This window comes from Gastrolobium bilobum, unplaced genomic scaffold (assembly GCF_033153095.1).
Source record: "Gastrolobium bilobum isolate Gb01-03AN ecotype WA unplaced genomic scaffold, APGP_CSIRO_Gbil_v1 utg41369, whole genome shotgun sequence".
Lineage (NCBI taxonomy): Eukaryota > Viridiplantae > Streptophyta > Magnoliopsida > Fabales > Fabaceae > Gastrolobium > Gastrolobium bilobum.
Window position 1 is genome coordinate 10,046 of NW_026899571.1, and position 18,953 is coordinate 28,998.

The following is an 18,953-nucleotide window of genomic DNA, read 5'->3' on the forward strand; positions in this document are numbered from 1 at the left end:
GTAGTCATTTGGTAGTAACACAACTTGGTTATCACAATATCCTTCCTGACCATAAAATTAGGAAAATATTCAGAAAGGGTAAAAGGGTAAGATGCTCAGAAAGCTAAACCACATTAACTTTCAAGGTAAGATGTTCGATGTTACGGCCCATAATTCGGAAGCAGATACAATTTACGGGCTTAAAGGGTAAAAGGTTACTAGACAGTCCACTTATACGACTATGTAATGGACTAGATATAGGAAGGGGCCCAAGGATTTTAACAGAGTCTTTAATCCACAATATAGCACTTTTATTTCAAAAATGCAATTACTGAGATACAATATACGCTGGGGGAAGTACGAAAAGGAAAATAGAAAATTGAACAGCTTAAAGCCTTGCACAGTGAGCTCATTAGCAATATGGTTGTTCAATAGGCACGTTCGTGATGACATAATTGGAGCTTGTTTTATTTTATCAAAACCCAATGCAAAGTCCTAAACGTTTTTTATCCTAACGACATCAATGTAAGATTTCCCTTGTAGCTCGCGTGAAAAGTATCCTTTGTAGTAATCAGCTACACCAATTCTTTTGAACAATGCAGGTCTTTCAGGAGTAATAAGGCTTGCGGTTGGACCTATGACTCTGTTCATTTGAGGCCTGTGAAATGTGGCAATGGAAATCCTCTCCTTGTCTGAGTTGATAGTTGCTCGATGCTCGATGCTCCGGTAAATCCCATTTGTAAGAATCTGGCAAAACATTTAGGAAAGGTACCAAAAATTCTTGAGAGTCAAAATGTTTAGAATTTAGAGTGTGTATTCTAATTTTTATTCTTCCAGTGTAGTAAAAATATTTCAATGTGTGAAGTGATAAAAGGAGTTGTGAATGATTTTCTGCCAATTACCTCCAAAATATCTCCAACATTGATGATAAAAGCATTAGAGAGGGGTTTAATGGGAATCCACATTCCATCTTTCCTTATTTGGAGACCTTCAATTTCATTGGCTTGCAAGAGGATGGTAAGAGCACCAGCATCAGAATGAGGATTGAGGCCAATGACATGTTCTGGTTGAGGACATGGAGGGTAGTAATTCATCCTCATTGACTGACTTACATCTTCAAATAACTCTAGCAATTCATTAGGTTCAATCTTAAGAGCTTTTCCCATAAGTTCAATGATTGAGATGCAAAGTTTTTCCAGTTCTAAACAATAGCTCTCTATATCATTTCTGCAATGAAACAAAGTTTGTTTGAGTTACCTACATAATCAATCAATGATGTTATAGTTAAGGTGGTTGCATGAAACATGAGCAGAGAAGTACTAATAAAAAAAAAAAACATGAAAAGATGGGAGACAAACCTGAATGGTTGGGGAATATTAGCAAATAAGTGGGGAGTCCTTGTGTATGATGGAAGAGTGGTCATGTAGAATAGATCTGCCCATTCTAGCTTTTGTTCCTCGGATACAACAAAATTCTGACCAAACCCCTCCAAATCTCCTGGTTTTTGCCATATTTTCTTCTTCTCTTCCTTTGTAAGACCGAAGAACTTTTGAACACCGATCCTCACATTTACAACTAATGAAGGGTCGACCCCATGATTTATCAGCTGTAATTAGTTTCAGTGTTAAATTCTAACAAAGCAAATAAAATGACTAATGCTTTATTTATTTTAGAAATTATATCATTATTTGAATGTCATATATATTAATGGGGAAAAATGTTTCTCCTATAATCCAGAAATAATGTCGTTTTGGAATTTTAGAAGATAATTTTATCTCTCATATATAAAAGAAGAAACGTTAATCCCATATTAATATGGGACATAAGTCAAAAAAAAAAAAAAAAAGCGTGTGACATTACAACTTTAAAAGATAAATGTGTGTTCTATAACAAAGACAATTTAATAAAATTCTTTCACTTCAAGACATAGATTATCGTGCTATATATCTTTTTTTTCAAACATATTCTAATTAACTCTTTGAAACAAGTAGGTTCTCTCACTATATTCATAAGTTTTAACTCTTTGAGTTGGCTACGAGACTAATCTAGAATGCGAGACATGTGAGAGATAATGATTTTAAGTCCCTTCCAAAAGTAACATATAGAGATCAAACTGAAATCCTTTTCTTTTTTACTGCTCAGTTCACACGAATCAACTGAGCTGCCACAATTCCTTTCCACTTCACCCCTTCGTGTCTTCAATTGCAATGTGTATGCGTTGGAGTTTTTTTTTTTTTTTCCATAATGTACATGTGTGAGTTGTTTACTAACTGAAAATTAAAGGATTTTCTAAATAAACCATAGGTTTAAAAAAATTAGTTGAGAGGTAAATTAAATTAAATTAAATTATTATTAATAGATAATCTTTCATTAATAAGAAAAGAAAAAGTAAAGAAAGAATATATATATCTGTGTACCACCAAAACAAATCATTTCTTGAAAACATGTGAACTCTTGACTGTGATCTTGAAAAATATAATAAAGAAGGAGAATAATCCAAACCTGAAAGAAACCCCATTCTTTGCATGCATGGTCTAGCTTCTCTAGCTCAGTTCCATCTTCAAACAGCAATTTGTTCAGATCGATGACTGGGACTTGTGGTAAAGGGATTGTGTTAGAAACAATAGGAGGGTCTTGGTTTGGTCGAACATATCGTTCTGGAACTTTCGTCAATGTTTGCTTAGCTAGTTCCTGGACAGAAGGCACCACTATAGAGGTTCCAAGCTTGCCATTTTGAGAATCCATAGCTGCAAATGTGTGCAACCAACTTGATGTTTTTTTCTCTATTCTTGCTCGGGTTTATATTATTTGAGTGAAATTGTAATAAATAATTGGCAATTCAAATTCAAACTTGTTAGATACACGCAAGTTTCAATTTTCAAAATCTTCAGCAAGTGAACCAAATAGGCTAATGAATTTATTTAATATGAATACCTAAAAGTTTAAGTAATTAAGTTTTATTATAATATTATTAGTCTAGATATGACAAAGTAATAAGCACGGAATTTATAAAGAAGGCCACTTGTAACCTTTAGGTAGTGTTTAGTTCAAGAGATATTTTTATTTACTAGAAAAATGTAATTACAAGAAAAAATGTAGGAATGTAATTTTGGTAGAAAAGTTTAAAAAAAGTTGTTTGGTATCACAAAATATTACTAGAAATATTGGGTTAAAAATCCTATTGTGTGTTTGGTTTAAAATAAGATTTAGATGGGGATGTTCCAACTTGTCACCATTTTCTTCCCCAAAAAAAATTTATCTGGTTTATGAACAAAAATACCACATTCTTAGATGGATTCATCAACAGTATATTATCTCATTTTTTACATGCAATCCAATTTAGCTAGGCAACCTAGTTTGATAGATAAAATTGAAGATTTCCTTCTACCAAACATGGAGAAATCACAATGCCATATACACTTCCCTAGGATAATTTTGAAAACTCTCCAACCAAACACTACCTTAGACATGGCCCGATAAATCTCTCTAAAGATGAATGAAAGGGACTAAAAACTAAGGCTTTGTTTGGAAGTTGATTTTTGTAGGGAAAGGAAAGGAAGGGGAGGATTTTATTAATCTCTTCCCTTGTTTGTGAGTTTAAAAAAATGGGGGAAGGGAATTGAGAATTTTTGCAAAATTCTCCAAAATCCTTTTCACCCTTAAAATTAAAGTTCCCCCAATTTGGAGGATTTAAAGGGGGATATTGAAAATTACTTATCTAACCTTAGCATTAATATGTGAAAAGTACATAAATATGAATCATTTTTAAATGTGACATTATTAGAAAAGTCTCAAATACCGACAGAATTTATCGACGAAAAATATTTTGTCAAAAATATGATATTTTCTAGTAGTGTGAAAAATACATAAATAATTTTGTTTAAAAATTTTAAATTTATTTATTTGTAAAATATAATAATTAAATTAATTTTTAAAAAAGGATAAAATTGTAAAAATATCTCATTGACCCTCAAATTTCTCCCTTACCATTTTTTTAACTCCCAAACAAGGAAAGAGAATACCCTTCAATTACCTTTCCTTCCTTCCCCTCCTCTCCCCTTAGATCTCCTTCCTTCCTCTCATAAGGAGGGGAAGGAAAGAAAATGGAGAGTTTTAGAAAGTTCTCCCTTGTTTGTGAGTTTAAAAAAATGAGGGGAAGGAATTGGAGATTTTTACTAAATCTTCTAAAACCCTCCCTCTTCTTAAAATTAAAGTTCCCCCAATTTGGGGGATTTGAAGGGGAAAATATTAAAAAATTACTTATCTACCCTTAGCATTAAAATGTGAAAATTACATAAATGTGAATCATTTTTAAATGTGACATTATTAGAAAATTCTCAAATGCCGACAAAATTTATCGACGAAAAATATTTCGTCAAAAATAGTGTTAAATTTTTTGATGAAAATCATATACGTCAAAAAATTCTGTCAAAACTAAAGACGAAATTAGAGACGAAACAAGATTTTTCCATAATAAGTGACATAAATTTCTTACGAAAAAAAATTCAGTCAAAATTATTGATAGAATCTAAATTCCATCAAAACTTTCAATGAAAATATTTTCGTCCAAAATTTTGACGAAACACATTTCTATCGAAAAGATTCGACAAAAAACAATTACGTCAAAAATTTTTACGGAAATCATTTCCATCAAAATTTTCCGCAAAAATTTTCGAAGATAATTATTTCCTTCAAAATTTGTGACTAAAAATATTTCTGTAAAAATTTTGACGGAAATTTTTTTTGTCAAAATTCTTTATGGAATCTAAATTTCGTCAAATTATTTCCCTCAAAATATTTCACAAAAAAATATTTATCAAATATTTTGATGAAAAATATTTCTATCAAAAAAATTTGACGGAAAAATATTTCATCAAAATTCTTTACAGAATTTAATTTTTGTCGAGAGTTTTCGACAGAAACATTTACGTTAAACTTTTTGACAAAATAGAAAAAATTTGATGGAAAATATTTCCGTCAAATTTTTTGATAAAACACATTTCCATCAAAATCTTCAACAGAACACATTTCAGTCAAAAAATATTTGACAAAAAATATTTCTGTAAAATAATTTGACGGAAAAAATATTCTGTCAAAATTCTTTACAGAATCTAAATTTTGTCGAAAGTTTCGAATGAAACATTTCTCTCAAAAATTATAACAAAACAATTTTCGTTGAAATTTTTGTCAGAACACATTTCCATCGAAATTTTGAACGGAAAACATTCCGTCAAAATTTTTGACGGAATTCTTTTTTCGTTTAAAACATTTGATGGAGGAAATCATTTTCGTTAAAACTTTTGACGAAAACTAAATTTCATCGAAAATTTTGATACAAAATTTATTTTTGTGAAAATATTTATCTGAGAAAATATTTCGTAGCTTTTCGACGAAATGTATTCTAACGAAAAAATAATTTTGTGATGAAATTTTCATCGCTTGCAACGTAAAAATTTCGTCAAAAATATGATCTTTTTTAGTATTATGAAAAGTACATAAATAATTTTGTTAGAGATTTAAATTTAATTTAATTTGTAAAATATAATAATTATATTTATTTTAAAAATGGGATAAAATGGTAAAAAAATCTCATTAACTCTCTATTTTTCTCCTTTACCATTTTTTTAACTCCCGTACAATAGAAAAAAATACCCTTCAACTTTCTTCCCTTCATTTCCTTCCCCTCCAAGCTCCCAAATAAAGTAGAGAGCCTTATTTATAACTCTTAATTCTTCTTCTAATCACTAATGGAAAAACAATTATAATACATACACACACAAAATTTTGGATTATAAAAAGTCAAAATCTCAACTTTTAAAAAATATTTCTAATATATATATGTTTAATTTTTTTTAATGGCAATGGGTGTTTTGAAAGCAAAGACATAATACTTGTAGGAAATTGATAATCACATTAGACACAAAATGCAAACCGAAATAGGAAAAGAGAAAGGGAAAAGAAAATTGACACAACGGTTTACCTTGATTCTTCCAGTATAGATTATGTCATGTTTGTCTATACTATATTCTTCTCATTTACACTCGTTACAAGTCAGTCAGTTTACAAAGAAATATAAATAAGTTTTAGAAAATCCCTAAAATAGCAGTTATTCATGAGTTCAAACTCAAACTACTTAGAAAAAGAAAATACAACGAGTCATCAATGAGTCATTAATGAGTCAGGGGCCCACAACAGTACCAAATCTCTACAACAATGAGTCATCAATGAGCGGGATCCCAATTGGCTTTCTGTTGATCCCACCAACAAGGATCTCCATCTGAATACGTAATATGAGTCATATCTATAGGTGTGTAAATGAGCGGGGCTAAGTTGAGCATTAGCTTAAATAAGTCAAGTTTTTGTAAAAGGTTCGCTTTTTCTACAGTTACTGCAGAAAACTTATCTGCAGTAAGCCTAATACGATGTCGTTTTGGGACAAAAATCATGATGTTTTTTGTAATTTTAATTTATTTCAGGATTATTATAATTTTTATAATTATAATTATTTAATTTTTCAATCCTAAAATTACGTTGTTTTGGAAATAGATGCAGATAACTTATCTACAGTAACTGCAAAAATATTATTCTGTTTTGTAAAATATTTTAGGCCTAACCTAGTCTGTTAGCCTATGTAGACTCAAATTATAAGTCTAGTTTAACCTATATTTAAAAAATAAAAATCTTACCGTTAGTCTTTTTAAGTTTATTAGGCAAAATATATACTCATTGGAAGGTTATCAACTTCCTTTTAATGCTGTGGAGAATGGTTCAAACTTACTTTTGAAGTGACGAGTGAAATCTCTACCATGCGTTATATCCAAAATCATATTATAATATCTTCTAGACTTTGACATCAATTCATAAATAATCTAATTAATAATCCTTTGTTATAATCTCTTTCTTTTTCTTAAGAAATTGTATGTATGAGTTATGAATATGGGTGTAAATAGGTTAAGCTAAATTAGACTTTGACTTAAATAGGTTAAGTCTGTGTAAAATACATTGGGTCTGGCCTAGTCTGTTAGCGTATGTAGGTTTCAATTTACAAGTCTGGTCTGACCTATATTTAAAAAATAAAAGTCTTAGCCTAGACCTGTTAGTCTGTTTAAGCCTATTAAACATTCAACAATTAAAAGAATAACTAAAATAATATTATTTTATTATTCAAATTTATTAAAATAATAATTTTATTTAAAATAAATAATATTATATAGGCCGGTCTGAAGACTTATAGGCTCAATATGTACAAAAAAACTTATGGCCTATTTTTTAAATAGGTTTTTTTTAAAATCTAGGTCTGTTCTATTTCACTGTTTGTAATAGACTATGTCTGACCTAATATAGACTAGGTCGTAAGTCCCTGTAAGCCGGACTAACTCATTTATGAACGCCGGTCGTGTATATTAGTCGCACACGATCATTGTACTTATAAGTTATAATGAACGGTAAACATAATTTGTTAAACTGGGAAAGTGAATATAACGCTGCTTGGTGAATTAACTTTGGATAAAATCCCTAATTCAAAGTATTTTTAGATAAAATTTAAACATTGATCCTTATAGTTTTTATTTATTTTTAAATATTTCAAATTGAACCACACATTTATAAATATTTTCTAAGCAATTCCTTCCGTCACTAGACGATTTACATACCAAAAAAAACACTTAGTCGACAAAAATACATTTAATGGGTTTAATTTGTCAACTAATAATATTTCAAACATAAGTTTACAGTAAGGATAATTTTAAAAACATTGTTAAGTATGATGATTAGCTTGAAAATAAAAATTACAAGGACAAAATTGAGCATAAGTAAAAATAAAAGGACTAAAATTTTAATATCTTATTTTTCTTTATAAAGATTTCACTTTTGTCATTATTATTTTTCCTTTTAAAATATTATGCTTTTGCAATCAGTTGAAGCAGTTGAAATCGATTGTCATCTTTGAAGTAGTCAGAGCAATTTTTCTTGATGGTTGCTTTTAATAATTGCATCGTTCTTGTTTTGTAGTAGTTGTATGAAGCTTGGCTGATTCCTCCTTTGAGTAAAAAAATAAGTTTTCTTCGCTCAAAACTCAAGTTAACCGAATAATGAAATTTTGATTTGGTTTAGGGTCAATTGGGTTAAATTTTGATTGTAAAAATTAGATTTATTATATTTTAAAATGTACTGATTTGACTTGATGTTACATAAATTTATAATTTTTTAAATGTTAAGAATAAATGACAAAATTTCGTAGCTTAAAATAATACCTTACACATAACATAATAATATTTTTATATTTTCATAATTTGTTTAAAAATATATGGCCTAAAGCTCAATTTATTATTTTTCAAAAATAAATTTTAAATTGTGTGTAATAACTAAATTAGTGTATTTTATTTAAATATCAAGTTAATTCAATCATTAATTCGCCATGACGCCTAAAAAATTAACCCTACAAAAATATTGAGCTGGGATGAACTTGGCCAACCAGTTGTATACTACTATACTCCTAGGGTTTTATTAATCTCATGTTAAAGAAGATAATTATCTCATGTCATAGAGACAAACTAGTGGGCTCCACTATCTAAAAAAATAAAATAAAAAATAAAAAAAATGTGACACAGTTATCGAAGGATGTGTAGGAGAGAAAACTTGTCTTATGTGACATGAGAATAGTTTTTCTCATACTCCTATAGTCCTATCTACTTTTTTTTTGTTTGTAATCACTCCTATCTACTTTATCTTCTTCTCTAAGTACAAAAGATTTAGAAATTAATTCTGTGATCATTTTCTCTTTCTCTTTTTTTCTCTCCTCTCTTTTCTCTCTAGACAGCCCACGTTGAATCGGGACCACTATATATTATTATATTTGCTCAAAAGATCTTAAATGTGGCTACTACCTATATAAAAATACGGTGAGGGTTATATTTACAAATTTTTTGTTTCTTTCGAAAATACACTAGATTTACACTATATATTTCTAGGAATATATAATATAATTTATAAAAAATTGTAAAAAAAAATTATAAACGGATCATTCCCCTAAAAATATAGTGCTATTTTTTTGCATTTCTTTTATATGAAAAGTTGAATGTTCGAATCAGATTTTTAACACAAGGTTCCTATGGTTAAATAATATTCATTTGGCGAAAAATACTTTTTCCATTAACTTTTTTATAATTTGGTTTCATTATTTATTTAGTAAATTGTTAATAGGGGTGAAATTATGTCAGACGATTTGTTGAAAGCCTACGGTCTGAACCATTTACCAAATAAATTGTATCAAAGCTATTTGAAAAGCTTATTTAGCCAAATTTTAAACAATCAAAAAGGCCTTATAACCTAAAATGTTAGCATATTTGAATAGATTTATTTTATTATTATTATTATTATTATTATTATTATTATGAAATCATATTATCGTTAAGCTATTTGAAGGCATAGCCTCCTTGGCTTATTTTAAGGCCTAGACTCTTTATTCTATTTAGAAGTAGGTCAAATAGTATGTACAGATCTTATACCTGATATTTAGTGTTCTAAAGCTTTAGATATCAAGATAAGAAACTACTAAAATTTATTGAAATAATTTAAAGGATATCATCTCAAATTTTACTCAAATCAAGAAAAAAAAGAATTTTTTTAAATTGAAAATCGATATTTGAAAAATGTGATAGTCTTTAATTGGGAGTTTGATTATGTATAAGAAATGTCGGAATTTTAATTCCATTTATCTTTGATATATTTATAAAAAATTACAAAAAAATTAATTGTATAAATTATTAATAAATTAAAAAATTATTTTTTATAAAAATAAAATAATAAATCAAAATAATTATTAAAAAAATCAATTATGAAGAAAAATTAATTTTGACATGACATATGAGACAATGCCAACTCTAATGTATCCTGCTCTGTATTCAAACAACTTAAAATCTTGTTATCTTAAAAAAAATATTTATGGGTTAGTTAATTTTAACAAATCTTGTAAAAAGGTTTTATTATGAAAAAAAAAATCTACAAATACATAGAATATAAGTAGGGGTGTTAACAGGCTGAGCCGAGCTTTGGTCTTAAGAGGCTAAGCCTGTGTTTAAATGTGTCAGTCTGACCAAGCCTGTTACTTGTTATGAATATAATTATTGACATGTGGCCTGACTTATTTACAAAAAATAAAAGTTAAAAGCCTGGTTTAGCCTATTTAAAAAAAATAAGACAATAAAAATTTATCCAAATAGAATATACAATCAACAGCACTAGTAATTCCAAAAATATTCATAAATTCAATATATAACCAAACAACATAATATAGAACAAAATTATTCAAAAAGTCTGTTTAACAAATAAAATGGAGTGAAATGGATTGAAGGGAGATAGGGGGCTATTACAAGCAGTATAAAAAATATAAAATAAAAATAAAAATTAATATACTAGGCCAGCCTGAGAGGCTCTAAGGCCGAACTTTTTAATTGGAGCCTGAGGTCTTTTTATTAAACGAGGTTTTATACAAGTTCAAGTCTGGTTCCAACAACCAATTTTAGACATATAAGCTCAGACCTTCACGAGCCGAGCCAAAGGCCCCTGGTTCGTTTAGTACCCATAAATATAAGATAATATAGCCATATATAAACATAAAACATTTGAGGATGAAGTATCATATAATTAATATTGTAGATCTTTACATGGATTTAAAAGTTTTAGAACAAATTTATAGGATAAAAAAATGACTTTTAATTATGAGAAAATTTGGAAAATAAAAAATTAACCTGTAGATAAAATGTGCATATAAATAAACAAATAAGAATATGTTTTAAAATTAACCTATCATGCATTTCAAAATTAACACATTATTTCCCAGTTAAACTAAATAACAAGGTAAATCTAAACTATGCAAACCAGAGAATTTAAAAGTTTTTCTTTCTTTCTTTCTTTTTTGGTATATATTACTCATCTTAATCCTATTTAATTTATTTCCTTTGGTTATTTGGTTTTTAATTATTTTTTTCACTTCAATTTTTGTAGCCTTTCATGTTTGTATCATTGTAACAACAATAAATAAATACAAATTAGCTAAAACTAAACTCCTAGCCTAAGTGCAAATTAATCCACAATTTAAAATTTTACCCTGATCCAATCCAAGGACTCCAGAACTTTTGTAAGCCCAAAATTTCTACAAGAACCCACAAATTCCAAAGTTATAAGATAATTTTTTATTTATTTATTAATTTAAATCAAATGTGCTAACCTTATCCTGCTAAAAATCAGAATTATATTTCTCTTCTTTCTCTTTTTTTATCTAAAGGCAAAAGTAAATGAAAATTTTAAATGACCGATAAATTTAAATTAGAATTTTTAAACCTCTCCAAAGGCTCAAACACCTTAATTAACTGAACCTCTCTCTTACAACACAGATAATACACTTCCAAATATTTCATTGATTGAAAGTATGGGCTCATTTTTAACACATTATTAATGTCTGGGTAATGTTCAGTATGGACTCAAGCCTCGAAGTGTTTGGTGGGTTTTTTAGCTATTGCTCTGCTTTCATTTTACTTGTGTTTTCCGTTTCCCTTAATGTGGCTCAACTTCTCAGCTACTAATAGAGTTAGTGAAACATTGAGTATATATCATTAGTTCAGAAATTTCCAATTGATGTAAAGAGTTGGAGGACACACCCCTTCCACATATCAGCTAATTAAAACTAGTTCAAGATCACACATATTAAAAACCCCACGATAATAATTTGCTAATCCAAATTAGCTTCCAAGGTAAAATGTTCAGCTTCAATCATTGAAAAGTGAGACAATACTCGGTGCCATGCATTATTGTAATATTGTACATTAGCTATGGCTTGTGACATAATTTTTTGCTGTGTTATTGTTTAATTTTCCATCCTCCCATCAAAGCGAATTGAACTTTTACTATATCCCATTTTGGATCCTCATGACATCAATATATGATTTCCCTTGCAGCTCCTGTGAAAAGTATCCCTTATAGAACTCTTCTACACTAATTCTATTGAACTCTGCAGGTTTTTCAGGAGTAACAAGGCTTGGTGCTGGACCTATAACTGCGTTTATCCTAGCACTGTGAAATGCAGCAATGGAAATCCTCTCTTTCTCTGAGTTAATTGTTGCTCGATGTTCGATGCTTCGGTAAATACCATTGGTCATTATCTGCCACACAATTTAGGATATGTACAAAAAAAAATACTTAAAATCAGAATGTCTTATTCTTATAGTGTTGTAAAATTACTTAAATATCAAATGATAATAGGATTTGTGAGTTAATGATTTTGTGCTATAGTTACCTCTAACATGTCTCCAACGTTGATGACAAAAGCATTAGGAAGAGGTTTAATAGGAATCCACATTCCATCTTTTCTTATTTGAAGGCCTTCCATTTCATTCACTTGTAGAAGGATTGTAAGGGCACCAGCATCAGAATGAGGATTGAGTCCAATGACTTGTTCTGGTTGGGGACATGGAGGGTAGTAATTCATCCTCATTGCTTGGCCTCCCTCTTCAAATAACTCTAGCAATTCATTGGGATTGATCTTAAGAGCTTTTGTCATAGACTCAATGATTGAGACACACAGCTTTTTCAGTTCTAATGAATATCTCTCCAGATTATCTCTGCAATGAAAACAATGTTTGTTACTTTCTTTGAGTTTTCTGTAGTTAAGGTGGTAGCTAGCAAGATAAATGCATACAAAAAAACAAAAATAGTGAGGGAGAGAACCTGAATGGTTGGGGAATAGTAGGAAATAAGTGGGGATTTCTTATGTATGAAGGAAGAGTGACAATGTAGAATAAATCTGCCCATTCAAGTTTGTGTTCCTCTGATACAACAAACATCTGACCAAATCCTTCCATTTCTCCTGGTTTCTGCCAAAATACTTTCTTCTCTTCCATTTGAAGATTGAAAAGTTCTTGAACATCTATCTTCAAATTTTCCACCAATGAAGGATTGACTCCATGATTGATCACCTATCATTAATTTTCATAATAAAAAATTTAACAAGAAAAAAAAAATACTATCATTCAGCAATTTCTTGAATTATGGCATATCCATATCAATCAAGTCTGTGTTGTCCCCTTCATTTTCATTTCAATTGAAGAAAAAAAATGGTAAGTTCGGCAAAAGTATTGACAATTGAAAGGGAAAGTACAATCATTTATGAGAGAGGGAAATTATTTTGATAAGTTGTCATTTTTCAATGAAAAGGACAAAGGGGATATGCAATTTTTGCATGACTACGTGTCTATTAAAATGACATCATTAAGAACTTTTTTTTATTGTTGTGCAGTAGATCAGTGGATGTTAAGTTTTTGATTAGTTGTGCCTAATAAACACTATGTTCATGTAAGAAAATTCCCAAAAAAGATAGCGATTTGAATTTATATCCATGATGCGTGTAAAACTGATTTCTTAGAAAAATTGAGGCTACAATGAACTGAAATCAAAAGGCACTCTATTAAAGATATAATTTTATTTCAGTCATCGTGAAAAAAACAAAAAAAGTATTGTTATACCAGGAGGGTTATATGTTACAAGTCCACGTTACAAATTCTTACAAACTATATTATGTACTTCCGGGAGAACACTCGGTTACATTATGTTATTCCAGAAGTACACAGTGTAATTTACAAAAATTTGTAAAAAAAAATTTGTAAGCTGATGATTCTCCTTATTATATATCCATGTTTTACTCTATCTTGACTATGAACAGGGCACGGTTTTAACACTAGGTAAAAATAAAATAAAGGAGCACAATAATCCAAACCTGGAAGAAACCCCATTCTTTGCATGCATGATCCAGCTTCTCCAGTTCAGTTGCATCTTCACACAACAATTTGTTGAGGTCAATGACTGGGACTTGTGGCAAAGATGTTGTGTGAGATACAACAGGAGGGTCTTGATTTGGATGAACATATCGTTCTGGAACTTTGGTCATGGTTTGCTTTGCTAGCTCCTGGACAGAAGGAACTATTATAGAGGTTCCAAGGTTCTTGACCATTTCCGGATCCATAGCTGCAAAACAAGTCCAGTCAGCTTGATATTTCTTTCTCTGATCAGTGATCAATCCCCTTGCTTGGGTTAATTTGATGAGAGATATTGGAATAAATATGAAGCTGCAATTCAATTTCAAAGTCATGGGGACCATCAAGTTTCAATATTATATATTTATACAAAATGACTTTTCCAAATCAACCTAACAAAACTTATCAACTTATCAATGATGAACAGATAGTGTTAATATATACATTTAAAGCAGACTCTATTGTTTATTGGAGCAATTTTTCTTTACAGATGCTTCCATTAATTGCATTTGTCTTCTTGTGTTGTTGTTATGTGATGCCTTCGTTCCGCCTATGTTGAATATGGCTACAAATCTAGAACTATTTATTTATTTTACACAAAGTTCATGTGGCTAATATAATATTCACATCATATAGAAATAACCGCAGCAAAATTTGAAATAGTGTACCTTTGATTTGAATTAATAAAGGGGATTTTTTTTTCATGCAATAGGAGAGGAGTTTTATCTCCTATTAACATAAATGAAGTGGAGCCCATCGATTTAAAAAAAAAAAAAGTGATACGTTATTTGATACGAGTACAATATGAAAGAGTAATCTCATGTAACATGAGAATATAATTTTCCATTAATTCATATAAATAAAGAGTTCATTTTTCTGCAATGAATACACATAAGTTATCTGTATTGAGCCCAAAATGACATTATTTTGAGACAAAAATTAATGTATTTTTGTAATTATAACTTATTTCAAAGTTATAACAGTTTTTATCATTATAATTTTTTAATCTTGCAACTTAAAATAACGTCGTTTTGAGAGTAAATATAGATAGCTTATATTTACATATACTCTAGAAACATTAAAACCATAAATTAGGGGTGGCAATACGGGTCAACCCGACACGACACGACACGTTTTTGACCCGTACACTATTTGACACGACCCGTTTTGTAAACAGGTCATAAAACACAAACCCTGACACGACCCGTTGTGGGTCACGGGTCAATACGGCACGACCCGCAAAATTTAAAATTTTAAAAAAAAGTGAGATTTTTTGAAAAATAAATAAATTAAAAACAATAAAAAATAAAAATAAAAATAAAAAAAGATTAGCTTCTGTTTTTTGAGATTTTTAGTTCCTTCTATTCTTTTCTATACTAAACAATGACTATATATATTAATATATAAATGAATAAAAATAATAATATAATAAAATATTTAATAAAAAAATAAAAAAATGACACTTGTGCGGGTTGACACGCGAACCCGCGGGATGACACGTGACCCGACACGAAAAAAAACGGATCACATTTACACAACCTTGACACAACCCGCCTGACCTGCGGGTTGACACGACACGTGATTTGACGAGTCGGGTCACGAGTCAACCCGCGGGTCAATATCTGTATTGCCACCCCTACCATAAATAAAACACATTAGATAGACAATTGACTATTTGTTATTTGGAGAGGAGCATTGCACACTTGGGTATACTTACACAACACGAAAAAACATGTTTGTGAGTGCATTATCTTTCTATTATACTTAGGTTTGTTTGGATGTGATTTTTTTTTTAATGGTTTCAATTTATTTATTCAATAAAAGGACTAAAAGTTTGTAGAACTGTCAATAAATGCTTCAATTCATTTTGGTTGCCCTAGTTGAAACGGCTTTGTGGGTTTTTCGCCCTCTTTTGTTTTTCGGCTGGGCTAAATAGAGTGGGCCAGCTTATATTGACAATTCTATAAATTATGAATCACCCTCTTTCCCGGAAATCATACAAAAGTCAATCAATATTTTTATAATTATTTATTTTAATATTTTTTCTTTATTTATTTATTATTATTAATCTATCTTTATATGATTATAATTTTTTACATGATGATATCATATATTTTTTTAACATAAGAGAATTCAAATCTATTTCTCCCATATTGTTTTAGAGGGACGTGGCAATTGATTAATTTATGTGGACATTACGGTGGGTAATCTGACCAGTATGGGTTCACTTGTTTGGAGGGTTTTAGCTATTGCTCGGACTTCTTTTATGTTGTGCTTTCTGTTTTGCAAGTTCGACTTCTTTAGCCAAAACTAGAAAATTTATTCAGCGCTAATGATCCACTAAATTTTCGATGTATCTTCTATATATAATATATGTGATTTATTTTTATTAAATTATTAATAAATAACTTATTTTAAAATTAGGTGAGAGAATTATTCGATAAAAAATAAGACATGTGTCACATTATGAATAGAAAATGTATCGAAAACTCATTGCATCCCTAACACTCAAGATATTCTCCAAAAACTGGAGTGAAATATTTTAGTATATGATCAGGATAAAATATAGGCCCAGTGGAAGAAGCCCAAACCCATTAAAGATCCAAAGCAAAGCGCGATGGACAAACATCGTGCATAAGACGCGATGCCCTCACCGCGCTGGACGAGACGCGATACTCATATCGCGGACAAAACCCCCTTAAGGAAGCTAACTTAAGGCCCAAGGCAATCCCACCGCGCCTTTATACCAATAAACGAAAGACAGCACCAGCTTACCGCGACTCTACAACTGGACATTAGAGAAGCTAAGGCTACTCAGGTCCTAGCAGTGACGTGCAGCCCAAGCCTGACCACTCAGAGGCCAAGTTGCCTTGCTAAGGCGGCATTCTAAACATTATATAAGCAGATGGTACAATACCAAGGTATAATCATCATTTACATTAATAGCATATAAACTCCTGCCTCTGATACTGACTTAAGCATCGGAGTGTCATCGCAGGTACTCCCATTCAGATCCAACGCGCTACAACAAAAGACAGAGACAAAATAAGATCTAACCTCAACTCCAGGTCCAAGACCAAGAACAACAATCTATATCTCAACCGTGTGTGATTTGGCTCGATACATATTGGTCAGCCCATATTGTATTTGTTCTTATCAGTATACATGGCCAGTTAAGAAATCTCCGATTCATGTGATTTACATCTAAGTCACGCTCTGTTATGAGAATGTTTATAAGCTCTATATTTTGTTTTGTTAAAAGATATTTTTCTTTTGTACAGAGTCAACTGCTGATCTTAGAAGGATTTGGAATTAAAGTGGTAAATTGTTTGTGCAGGCTCTTTTTGGCAACTCTATCAAAAAGAAAACTAATTTGTGTTACTTTAATTCATGATGCTGTGAATTGCTGCTAGTTATATTGTTCAAATAATCATTATAAGATGAAAATCATTGATCCCATTCTCAAAAGCACAATAAAATGAAAAAAAAGTAATGTAGTTTAAGTTCATTTTAACTAATAATGCATCGTTGTAGCTGGTAACCATTAATTGAGTGCACTTTATTGCCGAGGCAAATTATTGTTTCCTTTACTGAATCTGAGTTAACAAGTACATAATTTCCGGTGCACATAAAGGTTAAATATTAGGGGGGGAAATACATAATTTATATTGGAACAAATAATAGAGTTTTATCAATTTGGTCTGCATGAGCCAATACTGACATATATTGCCAAAAAGTTGTATCCTGGAGAATTTTAGTGACTGGCTGAACATATTCAATCACTGTAATCCTTGTTGGTTCTGCATCATGTTTAAAAGATTTGTAACATAATATCTAATAAAGAGAAATCATAATTTTATGAAAAAGAAGAAAACAATAAATGTTACCTGCATTTGAGTACAGATCTCAATGACTTCAGCTACTGGTGCCCAATCACCAAAGTTCCTTTCTATAAACTGGTAAGCAATGCCAGTCTTTCCACTCCCTATTATAAAGAGTCCACCCTTTATTTCACCTTCTCCTTTGAAATTGTATTTAACTTCCAAGCTTTTTGCACGCTTGAAGTTGGAAAGTGCTCTTGTATTCAGCAAAAATCCTGATAGGAACTTCTCCTTGAGCAGTTTTCCCCCTCCAAGAGCTCTATAGAAATCCCTACCCCGATCAAGAAGTACAACACCACCCCAATATCTAGGCCAGAATTTTTTTACCTGTTATACCATAATAATAAGTCAAGTCATGAAAAGTAGAATGAAAGAACAAAAATGGCTCAAGTCTGGTAATACCTCTGACTCTATGTGCTCATGAATGACTGCAAATAGTTGAACCCCAAGTGCATCAAATATGGGTTTTCTGGAAAAAAGCTGGTGTGCCTCAGCTCTACACATGATGCAGCTGTTTTCAAGGAACTTAAGTGATGAAGAAGAAACAATTACACCCTAACAAACAAAGAGACATTTAAGTGGGGAGGATCAACATACACCGATGTAAATCTAACAAGTCTTACATTTATTATTAGCCATTGATTCTACTTGCATCTAATAGTTCACATAGATAATAAATTAGAATTATCTTATCCAAATTGGATCAATGACTAACCATGAATGTGGGATCAGTGAATAACAATAACCGTAAGAATTGTACCAACATAAGTTGATCCTTCCCCATTTAAAGTATTCAAAAAAATATGGGAATTTTCAGGGATTCAGAAGTTAATATTTGTTCTATATCAATCTTTGTGTGTGTTGGTTTGATTGTTTGTATCTTGTTTCTTTATAGTAATGACCTTATGCACATAACAACTACAAAGACACACATGTCTGAACCCATGCAAATTTATCAGAAGAGCATGATTGAAGTAAATATATTGCAATACAAGCCAAATTGGCAATTCTCTAGTGTAATATAACAATTTACCCTGGTCTTCGGAGGCACAGGAAAACAGCTGGTTTATCTCGCCATAGTGCTGAAGCCTTCAGTGGAGGTGCTTTGGTTTTTACCAATGGTTCCATGCCAATCTTATACTCTGGAGTTAATTTTTGAACTGAAATATTTTCAATAGCACTATATGGAGCAACTTGGTCACTGACAGGAGGTGGTTTCACTTTCACACAGCAACATCCCCTAGACTCAGCTGGCTCAGAAGCTACAATCCCTTTAAAGACATATCCA

General features: G+C 30.6%; 3 protein-coding genes across 3 annotated transcripts; all 3 read right to left on the minus strand.

Annotated features, from left to right (window-relative positions):
* Positions 1 to 474: 474 nt before the first annotated feature.
* Positions 475 to 2,724, minus strand: LOC133291604 (protein SRG1-like). The gene is made up of 4 exons (XM_061489888.1): positions 2,482 to 2,724; positions 1,338 to 1,585; positions 882 to 1,206; positions 475 to 726 (listed from the first exon to the last, which is right to left on the minus strand). The coding sequence occupies exons 1-4, from the start codon at positions 2,722 to 2,724 to the stop codon at positions 475 to 477; spliced, it is 1,068 nt and encodes a 355-aa protein (XP_061345872.1).
* A 9,040-nt stretch (positions 2,725 to 11,764) lies between these two features.
* On the minus strand, positions 11,765 to 14,036 carry LOC133291602 (protein SRG1-like). Its single transcript, XM_061489887.1, has 4 exons — positions 13,748 to 14,036; positions 12,703 to 12,950; positions 12,272 to 12,596; positions 11,765 to 12,137 (listed from the first exon to the last, which is right to left on the minus strand). The coding sequence occupies exons 1-4, from the start codon at positions 13,991 to 13,993 to the stop codon at positions 11,883 to 11,885; spliced, it is 1,074 nt and encodes a 357-aa protein (XP_061345871.1). The 5' UTR covers positions 13,994 to 14,036; the 3' UTR covers positions 11,765 to 11,882.
* A 3,373-nt stretch (positions 14,037 to 17,409) lies between these two features.
* On the minus strand, positions 17,410 to 18,901 carry LOC133291599 (uncharacterized). Its single transcript, XM_061489884.1, has 4 exons — positions 18,699 to 18,901; positions 18,068 to 18,176; positions 17,672 to 17,992; positions 17,410 to 17,584 (listed from the first exon to the last, which is right to left on the minus strand). Exons 1-4 carry the CDS (start codon positions 18,791 to 18,793, stop codon positions 17,564 to 17,566), a joined length of 546 nt encoding a protein of 181 aa, XP_061345868.1. The 5' UTR covers positions 18,794 to 18,901; the 3' UTR covers positions 17,410 to 17,563.
* Positions 18,902 to 18,953: the final 52 nt, after the last annotated feature.

Bases quoted from the DNA above. Each gene is read 5' to 3' on its own strand.
- LOC133291604 (XM_061489888.1), bottom strand. From the start codon at position 2,724: ATGGATTCTCAAAATGGCAAGCTTGGAACCTCTATAGTGGTGCCTTCT. The intron at 1,207-1,337 runs GTTTGTCTCCCA...GTTTCATTGCAG, and splicing joins AATATTCCCCAACCATTCAG to AAATGATATAGAGAGCTATT. The intron at 727-881 runs GTAATTGGCAGA...ATGTTTTGCCAG, and splicing joins ATGTTGGAGATATTTTGGAG to ATTCTTACAAATGGGATTTA.
- LOC133291602 (XM_061489887.1), bottom strand. From the start codon at position 13,993: ATGGATCCGGAAATGGTCAAGAACCTTGGAACCTCTATAATAGTTCCT. The intron at 12,951-13,747 runs GTTTGGATTATT...AATTAATGATAG, and splicing joins AAGAATGGGGTTTCTTCCAG to GTGATCAATCATGGAGTCAA. The intron at 12,597-12,702 runs GTTCTCTCCCTC...TTTTCATTGCAG, and splicing joins ACTATTCCCCAACCATTCAG to AGATAATCTGGAGAGATATT.
- LOC133291599 (XM_061489884.1), bottom strand. From the start codon at position 18,793: ATGGAACCATTGGTAAAAACCAAAGCACCTCCACTGAAGGCTTCAGCA. The intron at 18,177-18,698 runs GTAAATTGTTAT...CCTTGAAAACAG, and splicing joins CTGTGCCTCCGAAGACCAGG to CTGCATCATGTGTAGAGCTG. The intron at 17,993-18,067 runs GTATTACCAGAC...ATGGTATAACAG, and splicing joins ATGAGCACATAGAGTCAGAG to GTAAAAAAATTCTGGCCTAG.